General features: G+C 34.3%; 1 protein-coding gene across 1 annotated transcript in view; it reads left to right on the top strand.

Moving 5' to 3' along the window:
- Positions 1-15610, top strand: part of BMPR2 (bone morphogenetic protein receptor type 2) — a 151857-nt gene extending 136247 nt beyond the window's left edge. The window contains exons 11-13 of the mRNA XM_027564601.1: positions 2299-2471; positions 5697-6976; positions 8231-15610. Coding sequence (XP_027420402.1) covers positions 2299-2471; positions 5697-6976; positions 8231-8481 — 1704 coding nt within the window. The 3' untranslated portion in view covers positions 8482-15610. The remainder of the gene's footprint in view (positions 1-2298; positions 2472-5696; positions 6977-8230) is intronic.
- The last annotated feature ends 1390 nt before the right edge of the window (positions 15611-17000 follow it).

The following is a 17000-nucleotide window of genomic DNA, read 5'->3' on the forward strand; positions in this document are numbered from 1 at the left end:
ACCCATTCTTCCTGAAACTCACCTCCCATTCAAGCTGCCACATAACATTGAACAGAGTTCCAGCAGGTCCATGTTGGTTATCCATTTTAAATACAGCAGTGTGTATAGGCAACCATAAGTTGTTTTCTAAGTCTGTGAGTCTCTTTGTGTTTTGTAATTTCATTTGTATCATCTCTTTGTGGATACCACATATAAAGGATGTCATACAGTATTTCTCCTTTTCTATCTGACTTAAACTGATAATATATATTTTAAAAGGTGTCTTTAAACAGAAACACAAGTAAAACAAGATTATTTATTGATCAGTTGATGAAAATGTTATATTCAGAGACTCACAGGATTTCCTCTAGGATTAATGTTTCATCATTAATTCAGTGCACAGCAACTTTATAGAAACATGACTGCTATCGATAACAGACTCAACCATACTTATAAACACCAAACTTTTACCTCAGGGAGATGATACACTTGCTATTAAACTCAAGATTATCATTATATATTCTTGCGGTTCTTCCATATCTTAAGAAATAGGTAGATTTTTATTGCTTAATGAAAAGATGGTTGGTGTTTTATGTCTATTGTTCATATTTTAATTTTTACTCAATAGAGCCTGGAACATACTTTTAAATAGATTTCAAAACTCAAAGTAAAGTTGAGTCTTAAAAGATACACTCTTTGATCTGTGTTCTGGGCAGGATTGGAGAATCAGCAGTACTGTACTGAGGCAGACAACTCAGAAGAGCCAGGGGAAAATGGTATTAAGGGTAGACCGTGGTGCGTGTACCCAGTGAGCCTGTATTCAGAAAGAACACTATCATGTTGCCCAGACAAACCTAGACAGCATATTAAAGAGCAGAGACATTACTTTGCAAACATAGGTCCATTTAGTCAGAGCTATGGTTTTTCTGGTAGTCAGGTATGGATGTGAGAGTTGGACCTTAAAGAAGGCTGAGCACCCCAAAATTTATGCTTTTGTGAACTGTGGTGTTGGAGAAGACTCTTGAGAGTCCCTTGGATTGCAAGGAGATCCAACCAGTCAATCCTAAAGGAAATAAATCCTGAATATTCATTGGAAGGACTGATGCTGAAGTTGAAGCTCCAGTACTTTGGCCACTGGATACAAAGAGCTGACTCATTAGAAAAGATCCTGATCCTGGGAAAGATTGAAGGCAGGAGGAGAAGGGGACAAGAGAAGACAAGATGGTTTGATGACATCATTGACTCAATGGACATGAATTTGAGCAAGTTCTGGGAGATGGTGAAGGACAGGGAACCCTGGTGTGCTGCAGTCCATGGGGTTGCAAAGAGTCGGATTCAGCGGAGTGAGTGAACAACAGCAACAACAGATGTTTCCCAGAGACCTAAGGTTCAAGTTGTTACAGAACACAAATTATTAGGAAACATTAAAAATGTTACCAAGATTCCTTACAGAAATTTTTAGCTTAAAATAGGCTTGCCAGATAAAATACTTTGATTTATGAATTGGCAAGAATATACCTACTCTAAAAAATGGTTTGTCCAATTATCTGAAACTAAAATTAAGTAAGTAGTATCCTATATTTTTACTTGTTAAATCTGGCAATCCTGGCCTTACTATTTTGAAAGTGTCTTGAAGACACAAGAAATGTACTGGCAGGTGAAGAGCTTGACACCTAATAAAAAAATCAGAGTACAAGTGTGAGTAAGAATTCTGGATGCCAGTCCATCAAAGTATATAAAGTCTGTCTTTTTAAAAGGGAGTTTGCACCAACTTTCTCCAAACGGAACACTGCTGTTCATTGCAGATATATATGAATGTTACAGAATAGGACTGATTTTGATACTACTAATGAAACTAGTTTAAATAAGAAGAAAGTGTCAGGCTTTTAAGATTTATGATTAGAATGAAGCACACTACTAGGAGTAAAGGAGGAAGAGCTTAGAGATTAAAGACAGTCTAGTGTCAAAATTTTTTAAACTCATTTTTGAAGTAGAATTAGTGGCTCTTGATTGAAATAACAGTGCTGTGGATGCACAACAACATAAACACACGGCATTGAGGATACGTATGACTTACTACAACTGCTTGCTGTTGTGGATAATTCTTCAATGTGTTCAATTAAAATTGTCTTACTGTACTTGTTCCTCACCTTTTGAGAATACGGCCCTTTACAAATCTCTGATGTCTTAAGATATTTTATTATAGCTATGTAAAATATTGGTTAAATAAAATTGATATTTTTTCTTTCACCTCATGTCACTAAAAAAATTCAGTTATATTTTGGTAAGAGACAGTGTTTGACATATACTTTATTACAGGCAGTGAGATCACTCAAGGAGACAATCGAAGACTGTTGGGACCAGGATGCAGAGGCTCGGCTTACTGCTCAGTGTGCTGAAGAGAGGATGGCTGAACTTATGATGATATGGGAAAGAAACAAGTCTGTGAGCCCAACAGTCAATCCAATGTCTACTGCTATGCAGAATGAGCGGTAAGACACTAAGGGTTTGGAATCCGTCTGTCAGAATTTAAATCTGATACTAGAGAACAGAAAATAAATACTATTAAAACAGTCTAAGCATACAGTGATTAACTGGTGCAGTCTAATGTCATAACTTTTCTTTCAGTATTCCTGTTCTTTTACTGAATATTCTTGTTTAATGTAAGTGCAAGATGAAATCCATAGGTTTTTATATCTAACAATACAGTAAAAGATTAGTCTTTGTTAATGCACAAAGTTCCCTACAATAATAAAGGAAAAGCATTTTCATAGTTCCAAAAGTTTTATAAGCACTTCTGCGTACTATTTTGGCTTGATTATCCTTCGTGGTTTTTATTTCTTTTTCCCCTGAATTTTGTTTGTTTAAAGCAAATAGAACTGTGAACTTGCATATGTATCTAACCATTGCTTCACTGGAAACTAGGGTTTCCAGATTCCCTATCCAGTGGTCTTTCTTTATAGAATGCTGCTACTTTTACATGAAAGCAGTTCATAAGTCTTTTTGTCTCATCATGAACTTTGTTTTATGAGACATTTCTTTATTAGAACCATGATTTTTTTTTTTAAGCTGTCTTTATTAGAACTTCTTAGAAGGGCTTTTAGAAAAAATTCTAAAACTTGAAACTTTTCAGACCATGTAATCTGTGTTTCTTCATTCTGTGTTTAGGGGATAAAGTCTTCCACAAATTTTCATTTTATCTAAATAAAACATGTTAAAATTTTTCAGAGAAGGATTCAGAAAAGAAAGAGTAAGCAGGGAAAATTGAGATAAAAAATAACTGAATTCTTGAATCATTTTCTTTGATATTTTCTGTTCTAATTTTTCAAGAAAATTTGTATTCTGAACTATGGATCCCACATTGGGTTTACACTGCTTGTGCTTGGACTGAATTACCTTCAGGGTATAAACCTTTATTTCTGTTATTAATATATCAGCAAGTTAAGGAAGATAGAAATTAGCATTTCTAAATATAAATTTCTCACCTTACAAATACCTTGAAGATAGTCTTCTGCTTCCATCACCCCTTATCTCTGTGTTTTCTGTGTGCTTTAGTATGCTATTTGTACGTCTTATAAGAGTCAGCTACTTTTACTTTAAGTGCTTTAACTTTCCTTAACTGGGAGGAGGAAATCTTTTTTTTTTTTTTTTTGATGCTTTCCTTTGCTGTGGCCATTTTTGCCTCCTGAGCCATTCAGTTGTACCCTGTGCTGCTTTTCATGTCCTGTGACTTTGGAATTTTCCTTCAAATAGTAATTCATCTCACATTCATTCTACTCTAGGGTTCATTGTATTGACTCTTTCCCTCCATCCCTCTTGTGCAATACAAAAGCTTTTCTGTTCCTCCCCTTCCTGTCATTCGCCTCATAACTTCAGCAGTTTTTCTTCATAGCAGTTTTCCTTTAGTTGTTGCTTTTCTCCTGTAATGCTTGTATCTGTTAATGTTCCCATTGTCTATATTTGATTGTTTATACTTGATTTTAAACTACCCTTCACTTTTATGTTATTTTTCTTTTCAGTTTTATTGAGATATAATTGACATGTAGCACTCTATAAATTTAACATGTGTAGAATGATCATTTGACTTACATACATAAAATTATTACAATGTTTAGTGAATATTCATCATTCTCATATAGATAAAAAATTAAGGAAATAGGTAAAAAACAGTTTTTCCCCTTGTAATGAGAACTCTTAGGATTTACTCTGTTAACAGTTTTCATTTTATTTTTTGTTTGTTTTATTTTTTGGCCATGTCAAGCAGTATGTGGGATCTAAGTTCCCCAATCAGGGATCAAACATGCATACCCTGCATTGGAAACTCAGAGGCTTAGCCACTGTGTCACCAGGGAACTCGGTCTTAACACCTTTCATATATAGCATAGAGCAGTGTTAATTGTTTGTATCCTATATATTAGATCCCTAGTACTTATTTATCTTACAACTGAAAGACCTTTGACTGCCTTTATCCCATTCCCCTTACCTGTTCCCCTCTGCCTGTGTTAACCACAGATCTTATTGCTTTTTCTGTGAGTTTTTTTAAAAAATATAATTAACCTACAACATTATGTTAGTTTGTGTTATACAACATAGTGATTTGTTATTTCTGTACATTTCAAAATGATCACCAAGATAAGTCTAGTTATGGTATATCACCATACAAAGATATCACATAGTTATTTGCTGTATTCCCCCCAGTGTGCATTTCATACCTATGACTCATTTATTCTGAAAGTAGAATTTTATACCTCTTCGTCTCCTTCACCTATCCTTTTCTTCCCTCCAACCCCTTCTTCTCTGGCTCCTGCCTGTTTCTTCTCTGTATCCCTGCCTGTGTTTCTGTTTAGTTTTGTTTGTTCATTTGTTTGGTTTTTTAGATTCAACATAAAAGTAAAATCATATAGTATATTTGTTCACCTATCAGTGAACAATACTGGGTTGCTTAGGTATCTTGGCCTGGTTTTTATTTTTAAAAACATAACTAGGTTACAGTATGCTGCCCAAGAACCATCATTCTCAAGATGTGACAGTGACAGTGTAAAACCCTTGGTAAACTGGAGAGCAGTTCTGAGTCTTAGATTTTTTTTTTTTTTAATCTGAGTATCACATTCTGCCTTATACTCTAGGCTCTAGGACTTCCATTGATATGGCTCAGTCTCTACCTAGGAAGATATGTTCCTTTGCTAGAGTATGCCACTTAATGGAGCACTTTGGAACAGCCTAAAAGCTTGTGTTCTTTTTACCATTTGGAACTTAATTGGTAATATATTTGTTGAGTAGCCACTGTGTATCTAGAATTACAGAAACACAAAAGACAAGTGTCTTGGTTCCTTCTTTCATGGACATTTATGTCTAATTGAGCAAATATACAATTCATAAAGACATATTTGCTAACATTACAAAACTATAGGGGAAATTTTTTAAAATTAATAACTCTTATAAACTAAAATAATGAGAATCTATAAAAATCATATAGATCCCCATCAGTTTTCTGATAGGCTTAAATGGCATTAAACTAGCCTGTAACAAATTATTAGTTCATATTTGTCAATACTGGATTAACATTTGGTTAGAATTTTTAAATAGCTTCAAGAATTAACATGGGTTTAGGAATAAAAGAGAGGGCAGTTTGTACTTTAAAAATCAGAGTTGTTAAACTTGAAGAGTCACTTTGTCATAAATGTATTCTCAATGTGACACTTTTTTCTTTCTTTAAGCAACCTGTCACACAATAGGCGTGTGCCAAAGATTGGCCCTTATCCAGATTATTCTTCTTCCTCATACATTGAAGATTCTATTCATCACACTGACAGCATTGTGAAGAACATTTCCTCTGAGCATTCGATGTCCAGCACACCTTTGACTATAGGGGAAAAGAACCGAAACTCAATTAACTATGAACGGCAGCAAGCACAAGCTCGAATCCCCAGCCCTGAAACAAGTGTCACCAGCTTGTCTACCAACACCACAACCACAAACACCACTGGCCTCACTCCAAGTACCGGCATGACCACTATATCCGAGGTGCCATACCCAGATGAAACAAGTCTGCATGCCACCAATGTTTCACAGCCAGTCGGGCCAACCCCTGTCTGCTTACAACTGACCGAAGAAGACTTGGAGACCAACAAGCTGGACCCAAAAGAAGTCGATAAAAATCTCAAGGAAAGTTCTGATGAGAATCTCATGGAGCATTCTCTTAAACAATTCAGTGGGCCAGACCCACTGAGCAGTACCAGTTCTAGCTTGCTTTACCCACTTATAAAGCTTGCAGTTGAAGTGACTGGGCAGCAGGACTTCACACAGGCTGCAAATGGCCAAGCATGTTTAATTCCTGATGTCCCACCTGCTCAGATCTATCCTCTCCCCAAGCAACAGAACCTTCCTAAGAGACCTACTAGTTTGCCTTTAAACACCAAAAATTCGACAAAGGAGCCCAGGCTGAAATTTGGCAGCAAGCACAAATCAAACTTGAAACAAGTAGAAACTGGAGTTGCCAAGATGAATACAATCAATGCTGCAGAACCTCATATAGTGACAGTCACTATGAATGGTGTGGCAGGTAGAAACCATAGCGTTAATTCCCATACTGCCACTACTCAGTATGCCAATGGCGTAGTACCATCTGGCCAGACAGCTAACACAGTGGCACACAGAGCCCAAGAAATGCTGCAGAATCAGTTCATTGGTGAGGACACTCGGCTGAACATTAATTCTAGTCCTGATGAGCATGAACCTTTACTGAGACGAGAGCAGCAGGCTGGCCATGATGAAGGTGTTCTGGATCGTCTTGTGGACAGGAGAGAACGGCCCCTAGAAGGCGGCCGAACTAATTCCAACAACAACAACAGCAATCCATGTTCTGAGCAAGAAGTTCTCACACAGGGTGTTCCAAGCACAGTAGCAGACCCCGGACCATCAAAGCCTAGAAGAGCACAGAGGCCTAATTCTCTGGATCTTTCAGCCACCAATGTCCTTGATGGCAACAGTTTGCAGTGTAAGTGGAGGGATTGTGTAAATGGAGGGATTTTGAGACCATTTAAATATACTTAGCTAGAAACAGATTATGTTTCAACTAGCAGTTATTTACTTTTACCACATTTGGTTGGATTTCAAAAGTAATTAGACATTTGTTTTTAAAAAGGTAATTTTTTGCTTATAATTAAAAAGTCAATGTCACAATAATCAGAATAATTACCAACGTAATGTGTATCTTATGCAGCTTATAATGCAGCTCACATACTTGCTGTACATAGTTGAGATTTTGTACTTTCTAGTTTAAAGCATCTGAGTAAAATGATAATCAATACAACTTTAGAAGCACTTTGTTGAGCATATTATACCTATTATATACACATTTAGGTTTTATCAGACTAATCTTAATAAATCTGAAAAGTATAAAGAAAATTCAGAGAAGTCACTGTAAAGAAACTACAAAGTTATTCTTGGTTTTTCATGTCAGTTTTTTCAGGAGCTGTGTGCCTGTAGCACGGTGCTATGGGGCCCTTAGCCACTTACACAAATAACCTGATGCTTGGTTTATGGCCGTTGAGGGATTATAACACAAGACAGGGGAGCTCACTAAAACAGTCATTATTGTACAAAATGACATTTCTTTTAGACTGATAGCAGTTATGAAGAAGTTGCATTTTATGTTTGTTGTCAAAGACTACAAAATGGGCTACTGGGATTAGATTGTCAAAAAATCTGTAGAATCTAGCCCCTTGCTTGAGTAGCTTGTATTGAAGAGTTGACATAAATTATAGCAAGGGTCCACATTTTTAAAATGTCTTGTCAGGTATGGGAACGGGAAGTTACTAGAAAATTTACACTCTAGTGTTTATGTCATTCTTCTGAAAAAATAATTATATTCTAGGTGCCTGCTTTGATCATGAAATAGAAAGATTAAATGCATTTTGCCAAATTAGGATTTCTACCAATAACCAAAGGATTTGAGAATATAGTTGAGAACTTGGAATTTTTTCCTCTGTTTTTGCTTTTTGAGGTTTTTCTATATTTTCTTCCTTGCCTATAGAATAATTCAACCAATTATAGAAACATCGTGCTTAAAGAATCTCAAAAATAATTTGGTAAAGTTAGAAAAATACTATCTGGCATCATAAATTTTAAGAAATGTCTGGTAACTTCTCCTGTAGATGTTCATTTGATCTCTTTTCCATTTACAACCCTAATTTTTACTTTTTAGTAGTTTCTTTATGTATAGTTCATTTTTCTGCACTTTTATTTTCAGTAGGTGACTCAACACAAGATGGCAAATCAGGATCTGGTGAAAAGATCAAGAAACGAGTGAAAACTCCCTATTCTCTTAAGCGGTGGCGCCCTTCCACCTGGGTCATTTCCACTGAACCACTGGACTGTGAGGTCAACAACAATGGCAAAGACAGGGCAGTGCATTCCAAATCCAGCACCACTGTTTACCTTGCAGACGGAGGCACTGCCACGACGATGGTGTCTAAAGATATAGGGATGAACTGTCTGTGAAATGTTTTCAAACCTATGGAGTGAAATTATTTTTTGCATCATTTAAATGTGCAGAAGACATTAAAAGAAAAAACTGCTTTATCCTCCTGTCAGTACCCCCTCCTACCCCTGCAACAAGGACTTGCTTTAAATAGATTTCAGCTATGCAGAAAAATTTAGCTTATGCTTCCATATTTTTTAATTTTTTTAAGTTTTGCACTTTTGTTTAGTCTCGCTGAAGTTATATTTGTCTGTTATGACCACAGAATTATATGTGTGTGTATCAAAAGTGGTCTCAAAATATTTTTTTAAGAAAAAAAAGCAGAAACAATGTATTGCTGATAATCAGTTTGGACCAGTTTCTAAAGGTCATTAAATCAGAAGCAAATTAAGACAGGTTTGACTGCAGTGGTGTCTGGTATCCATGTTTTATTTCTGGGCACAAGCTAGTTTGTATGTTGATACGTTCCTGAACGCATCATCTGTTGGACATTCTTTTCTCTGTGTTTTGTTTGAATGTGCAATAGTCTATAGGCCACAAATAAGCTTTCTCGTAAGCTCTCTTCCTAACAGAGCACACATTCTTCCAAGATACGAACATTTTCCTTCCCCACCCTCCATACTTTTGGCAGGTCAGTTCTTTGACAGTGAGTTTTTGCACAAGAGAAAGCAGCTACCTGATTTCTTGCTTTCTCTCTCCTTATGGAGAATGCAGAAACGTCTCAAAGGGCTCTAAAGAAGGAACTACCAAAACCTAATTTGAAATGCCATTTCTTTTATCCTTCCAAATCCTAAACATTTCCTTCCGGGCATTTTAATAAACATACTTGGTTTCTGGTTTTGGAAGTTCGTAAGAGCACAGAACAAAGAGCAAGTCAAATATTAGCTGTTTTCCATTTTATTTTATATATATATGTTCATGTTCCATATTCATTTATTTAAGAAGCACATTTTTATCAGAAAACTTACAGAGCTTTCCTTATGGAATTTTTAAGTAGGTAGATGGTTAACACAATGTAGTATTATAGTCTTCATTCTCTGAATATGCTGTGTTTGACATAAATAAAATTACATCCTGTTCAAAATAACTTCAAAAGTAATTCATAGTTGTGAACCTGTAGTATCTTTTTATATTTTCCCAAACGAGGCCTAGTAACTTTATCTGGAAATTATTCCTTTTCCCATGACCTAAAACACTGTGTGGAAAAATCATTCAACTGGCATGCCAAGTCCCTGTGGAAGGAAGAATTGCTGCCAAACCTATAATTTTTGAGCAGACTGAGACTTACCTCTCTCTTTTCAAAACTGTGTTTCTTCACTAATCTTATTTTCATAGTTTTTCCATTTGCCAGTTTTTATATCTTTGATATGTGAGCATCGTTTTATGATTTTACATTATATTAGAATGTACCTTTTAGTGATAACATCATGTATATTCAGATCATGTTTTTTTTTTAAAGCTTCCTTTGCTTCTTTCATTACTGATAATCGTCTCTAAAACAACTTCTGCATGTTTTTTTTCTTTATAAATAAAGCACTTTATGTCAAATAAGGGCCTTTTTTATAAGCACAAATTATTTTCTATCAATTTGCAAACAATGAAGAGCTCACTTTTTCCCCCAGATTCTCAGATTACTTCATAGACTTTCAGTTCTTAGATTTCTCTGGAGATAAAAAGCTCACAGGAAAACACAAATTCCTGATTGAGATTTTTATCTCCTGAACAAAGTTTTCACACTCATATTCTTCTATCTGCATCACTTAGCTAAAGACAGACTCTGTCAAAAAAAAAAAAAAAGACAGACTCTGTTTCTCAATTTGCTATCCAAAATATGTATGACTTACTTGTGTATATAAGCCTTCTTTTGTTTGCCATCTATTGTGATCTTATGAAGAGAGATGTCACAGTGCTTAAACATTTATTCAGCTGGATTGATGAACACAGTTTTGAAATCTTAGAAATGACATTATTTTGCTAGTGCCCAAGATTTCCACCTTTTGTATTTTATTGGCCCTTCTATTCATTCAGACCCTTAATATATTTTTCAGTCATCTGGCATAAAAATTTTTCATTTATTTTTTTATCTATGTAATGATTTATTTATATTTTTTCCTGTAAAATTTCCCTTGGTTCTCTTAATTTTAAATGTCTTCCAACTGCATTTCAGGATATTATTTTTAAGTAATTGTAGAACACCTTTGAGTCAAAATAAATTCTATTTCTTCTTCAATTGGAAGCATCAAAGATAAATGACCATTTGAGGTCTAACTGATCTTTTCCAGACAGAAGAAGAGTTGCCTTACATTCTACTACACTGTGTTTGGGCCAGATGATTGTAAGTTTTTCAGGATTTTTTGGTATTTAATAGTAAAATGCTCTCAAAAATTGGTATACCAAATTAAAAGAACTCCTTATAGTTTCCCATTTTATGCAGGCATGCTTAAAACAAATAATTTTCTTTCTCTATGTTTTTATTAGCAGACTCTTGGTAAAGTAGGAGAAATAGAGAGTGTAGATCATTTTAATAAATTTTAAGTTAAATTTACCTCAGACTGATTTAGAATCTGTTTGCAAATATACAAGCGAGCAAAATTACATAAAACACTCATTTGCAAACTATTTAATAATAAATGTATCTTAAATCTAATATTTAACTGTATTCAAAAATTTTTGCATGTAGAAAATCATTTGGGCTCCTTTGAATAAGAGGCCATTCATTTAATGAAAAAAATACTAAAATTCAACCTTAAAAGTATTGTAACCTTAAAAGCATCATAATAGGTAATCAAAATAATTCCCTTAACTATCATAATTGTATATCAGAACTAAGTCTTTGAAAGAACTTAATTTGAATTGAATGTAGACAAAATGATTTAATGATAGCTCCTAAAAAGTTCCCTCTTTATAAATGCATAGTTGGGGAAAAAAAATACTGGTGTAAAAAGTTATGGGAAGGCAAAGATACAAATAGTAATTGGCCATTTATTACATACTGAATGCTGCGATACAAATACATTATCTCTTTGATTCCTCATGACAACCATATGAGCATTATGGGTACCATTCCCATTTTACAATAGGGGAAACTGAAGCTAAGAGAAGCTAGCTAGTTTGCCTGAGGTCTACACCTTGTAAATGACAAAGCTGTGATTTTTTTAACCTAGGCTTGTTCTCTTAACATCTCTTTCATCCACACCACACTGCCTACATGCTGTATGACAGAATGCATGATGGACTAACATTTTGTAAGAAATTTAGTCATTAAACTCCAGCACAATTGTGGCTTGAATATAAGCCAAACCAGATACCTTAATGGCTTTAGAGTTAGGAAAACATAAGAAGATGTACAGACATGTCTGTGGTGTTTGTTGCTTGAGAAATAATTACTAATTCAAGACGAAATTCAATCCCACATGTGCCATCATGAATCTTAAAATCATTTAACTTCTCTTCACTCCCGATATTCTTATATTACAAAACTAAATGGGAAAGGCAAAGGTGAATTGTGGGAACAGAGACCTTTTCCTAAACTGATTCCATTCTTGACCTGGTGGAATTAGTTTAATGTGTCCCATCAGTCCTTGCACTTCATTTTGAAAATTTCTACTTTTAATGACTTTAGAAAATTTTACTAATCCAGAGAACTAATAGAAGAGGCTGTAGGAAGAATAGAAGGAAAATACTGTTTTTATAAAGCAATTTGTATAGCTTCCTTAGGTGTATCCACTCACTCTGGAAAATGTGTTGGTTCTGAATGTGACAATAATTAAAGGTAGGAACACTCAAATAAGTATGTGTTTCAGTGGGAATTATCACAAAATTTGGCAAGTATGTTTATTTAAAATATTTTCCATCCTGGCTTCTAAAGCCAAATGAAATTCACAAACTCTTTTTTCTTATTTATAAAAATATTTCATTGGAGGTAATTAGCTCCTAGAATATGAGATTACATTCTATTTCTTTACAACCTTTTATAAATTTATGTTAAACTTACTACCAGTTGTATGCAGGCTATTACATATCAATAACTATTCACAGATTGCTATATATATTACTCTATCTTCCAAGCTAACTTCTTAAACTTGGAATCTGTACACACATGTTGGTTGATTATCTAGATCAATTATCCTAGAAATTATGTAATTCTCCCATAGACACCCCAGGAGTCTTTCAGAGTAAGATTTTTCTAAATATTCATACCTTTTACTGTCAGTTTGCTCATCAGCAAATAAAAGTTCATTTTAACTTTTAGATTCTGAACTGTGTAAACTTTAGCCAAAACTACCTTGTGTGATCCACTCCTAGATGATAATCCTTGATTAAGTAAATCTGGCAAATCACTATTTGAACTAGTTTACACAAATATTATCAAAAGTAGGCTTTTCTACAGGTTCCCTGATTAACATACAAGAAAAGAGGAAATCCCTGGATGGCACTCTGGGTCTACTTTATTTGATTCACCTGTTAGTTTCTGTCTTACTCTGTCCCTTGGTTATCTGACTTGCAATCTTCTGTGTCTGGAAGGTTTTCTTCACATTTATTCTGCTTCCCTCCTGTTTAATTTTGTATCTGTTTATCTTAACCAGCAGATAAAATAAAAAGGAGGGTGACCGACTGGTCATCCTCTCCAACATTGTTATTCAGGATGCTTCAAGCTTCTCGACACTTAAGTCTCAGTTCTTCACACAAAATTTCTTTGGTTCCTTTGCCATTTTCTCCTCAGTTTTTACTATTTTCATACCTACTTATATTTAAGAACACCTAAAATTATGCTTTGTTATATTCAAGTTCATTACTCCATTTATGGTTAAATAGGGTAGAATTCAGAATTAAGATGTTTCCATTTGACAGTAGATCTAACCATCAGATTGTCAGCAAATAAGCACTTCAGTTTATATTATCTAACTTTTTTTTTAGTCAAATTGTGGAGTTCTGTGATTTTATACAATAGTTTATAACTAAAAAGCCATGCATACAGAATTGTATATCACTTTATTGTTATTTTTAACCTATATTGCAGCAGGCTTAACATTATGATTGAGCCACAACATTTTACATATTTCTTTGCATCAAATATTAAACACAAAATGCAAGATTAACTTTTGAAAGCAAACCCTACAACAATCAAGTATTATCTACAAACATTTTTGCAGACCACTTTTGAAATACTTGTCATTGTTTTTTGCAACATAGACTGGACTATAACAACTTTCATTTAACTTTTAAGTGGTTAAAATTGAGTGTTGTACATATAAAGAAAAGGTTTATCTCATGGCTGGTAACATTTGAAAAGTAAATATTTAAGAATTTATGCTGTGTATTAAAATTATGCCCCAAATAAATATATCTTGAAAATTCTAATTCCGTTATTACTGTGATATCCATCGTGTTACTATTAAATGTTATAAAATTATTTTTTTTAACTTAATTTGAGACCCAGATTTTAAAATCTGGGTAAGAGACAAAGAATCTTATCACCGATTAGCACGTCCAGTTTATGACAATATTAAGCAAATTACTGTATTTTAAACTGCAACTTGTTTTTGTCATTAATGTTTTAAAAGGCATCATGTAGGTTTTTTTCCATTTTATTTGTACTTTAAGATTTCAAAACCATCTTCCTGTTTTAGACTCACTCTATAGACATAATATTACTTAAAAACTCAGGGTCTCTTTCATCCCTTTGCACATTGAAAAACTTCAATTGATAGCAAACAAGCAATTAGATACAGTTGAATATTTAAGTTTTTGTTACACACAGAGTTCATTTAATGTTTCACCTTACGATTTGACTTAACTTACATAGATACCAAATTTCATTAATTGTAAAAACTTGCCCAGTTTTATAATTACTGAATAGAGGGAAATGACTCAACTAATTCGCTACATGTTACAGCATATGTAGGCCTTAGAGTTGAAGCACAGTCTTCAACCCCTTTCTGTTGTTTGGTTAAATAGTTATACATGAGACGGTTCATTTCGTTTCATTTTTTAATGGGGGAATTTGGTAAAGTAGTTCCTCAGAAATAAAATTTTTCAAGAGGTAATTTAACATTATTAAACTGTCTTCAAAAGTGAACTAGTGAGTTTATAGCTTTAGTAATAGCTTGGATGGTTTTGAGAAGGTAACCTACGGTAACCTATTTATCACATCATCACATCCAAATAGAATTTTTCTTCCAGACAAGTTCAAACTCCAAATTAGTAAGCTGTATATTTAAAATCCTTGCAGTGAAGTTACTTGTAACAAGTCTCTTGTCTCAGGCTCTCCACCTTATTACCAACCCTCTGAAATGTGATAGGGAAACACATTTTTAAAGCTTAACAGTAAGAAAACTGAAATACTAATAAAAGATGAACTTCAAAGATAAGTCCTGGTTTAATGCTAAATCGCTTAGAGTCTGTGGCTTTTCTTTTTCTGGTCACATTTATTTATTTAAGCAGTTTTTGTATGCCTTGTCATGTTTCCATAGAGATCATATTGTATAAGTGTTTGTATAAGCTGGAATCATCATTAATTTTCTGTTGATAATTTTTCAGATGAAGATAAGTGGATAATTGTAAAATACACTAACTCTTAGGGTGTTGTAGTAGCTGAAACATGGAAATGTGTAGCCACCGTGCTTTTTCTAAATGGACAGGAGAAACATAAGCTACAGAGTATTCATTTCTGAGGATGCTTTTCTCTAATGAGAAAGGCTGAAAAATATTGGCAATTCCTCAGAACCCTCTTTCTTGTTAACGGGTATCTCTTGTTGGTGTGTTTTGCTCTTACATTACCAATAGAATATCATATATGAATTTATGAATAATTGCTTTCAGTTATTTTGCTTTTGTATAAGCCGTCTGAGACCTTGCTATGCTGTGTAAGTTGTGTTTGATGGATCAGTGTGAGTATGAAATAAAGCAAATCACTTTTCTTTTGTATTATCTATGGATGCCACTATGAAAGCTGACATTAAGCCACTAAAGAGTTTTCTATGAATAATTGTAAGTAAATGCTTTGATATATATAAACCTAAATAAAAAGATTGTATTGATACAGAGACATTCGAGAAGGAGATTTTAAGGGAGTTCTTTAGGTTTAAAAAAGGCTTGCTGTAAAATGGTGCATTATTCCATTTATTAAAGATCATATTAATGACAACAGTGATTGTATCTTGATTTTATGAGGTTATCAACAAATATGATTGTTAGTATGATATTTTAGGTATTTTGCATCAGAATAGCAATTGTTTGATATAGTATGACTTTCATTACTCAGTATGATACATCAAAACAAAAATCAACTAACATTAGAATAATAGTTGCACACTCACTGTATGCCAGGTATGGTGTTATTTATTTTATGTATGTTGGTAATTCTTATAGCAGTTCTACAAAATGCATATTACTATTAACATTTTATATATAAAAAATGACTCAGAGAAGTCAAAGCCACAGACCTTGCCCAAAGCCACAGACCTTGTAAAGATGAGATTCTAATGTATTTTCCATTTTGCTTTGAACTATATAGTTTTCAGTTTCTGCTTATAGAAAGAGAAACTCAAAATTAAACATGGAAATCCGCTAGTGGCTCCAGGAACATAACATGAAGCAATTTGAGATTACTGAAAAGTTACCAAAACAACTATCTTTATTGGCTTGACAATGCTGTTGTGCTTCACAGCATCAAATAATCTTTTCAGTTAGACCTTTGTATTTTTAGAAGGAACTTTTGCTTGAGGAGAAGCATGGTCTACTCCCATTTGCTCTGTTGTCACCTTAAAAAATATTGTAGGGGATAATAGGTGTGGGGTATCTTTTTCCTTTTGACTCACATGCCCAACCTTAACAATATAATGTTACAGGATGTTGCAATTCTCTATAAAACCCACTATGTAATATTCAAGATGATTAACTAAATGTCCCTAGAGAAAATATGACCTGGGGAAAATGTAATGAACTGCTGAACCTTTAGTAACGACTAGCCAAAAGTAAAATTACTCTCATTTACACCTACACCTGTGTGATTCATCTCCCCAGTTTATATACTTCTCTGCAAAGGGCAAACTTAGATAGTGACTAATCTTTTTTTATCTTCTCGTGCTGTACTCAGTTGCTAAATCCTGTCTGACTCTTTGTGACCCCGTGGACTGTAGGCAGCCATGCTCCTCTGTCCATGAGATTTTTCAGGCAAGGATACTGAAGCAGGGTGCCATTTCCTCCTCCAGGGTGTATCTTCCCAACCCAGGGATCAAATCCACATCTCATGCGTTGGCAGGTGGATTCATTACCACTACACTACCTGGTGTCTTTCAAACTTAAGGCCAAATTCCATATTAGGGTGGCCTTCATTTTATTGGTATAATGTAAATAATATGTTCACTTTCTTAAAATTGAATCATTATTTTGTACTGAGTGTGTGACATGATTCCTGCCCCCCAGGAGCTGAAGGCATCTTGTGAGGAGAGAAGGCTCATCCAAGAAGTGGTGACATCAAAGAAGATGACATGTAAGTACCCCAATAAGTGATAAACTACATATTCAATATGTGTTT

The sequence above is a fragment of the Bos indicus x Bos taurus genome, chromosome 2 (assembly GCF_003369695.1).
Source record: "Bos indicus x Bos taurus breed Angus x Brahman F1 hybrid chromosome 2, Bos_hybrid_MaternalHap_v2.0, whole genome shotgun sequence".
Classification (NCBI taxonomy): Eukaryota; Metazoa; Chordata; class Mammalia; order Artiodactyla; family Bovidae; genus Bos; species Bos indicus x Bos taurus.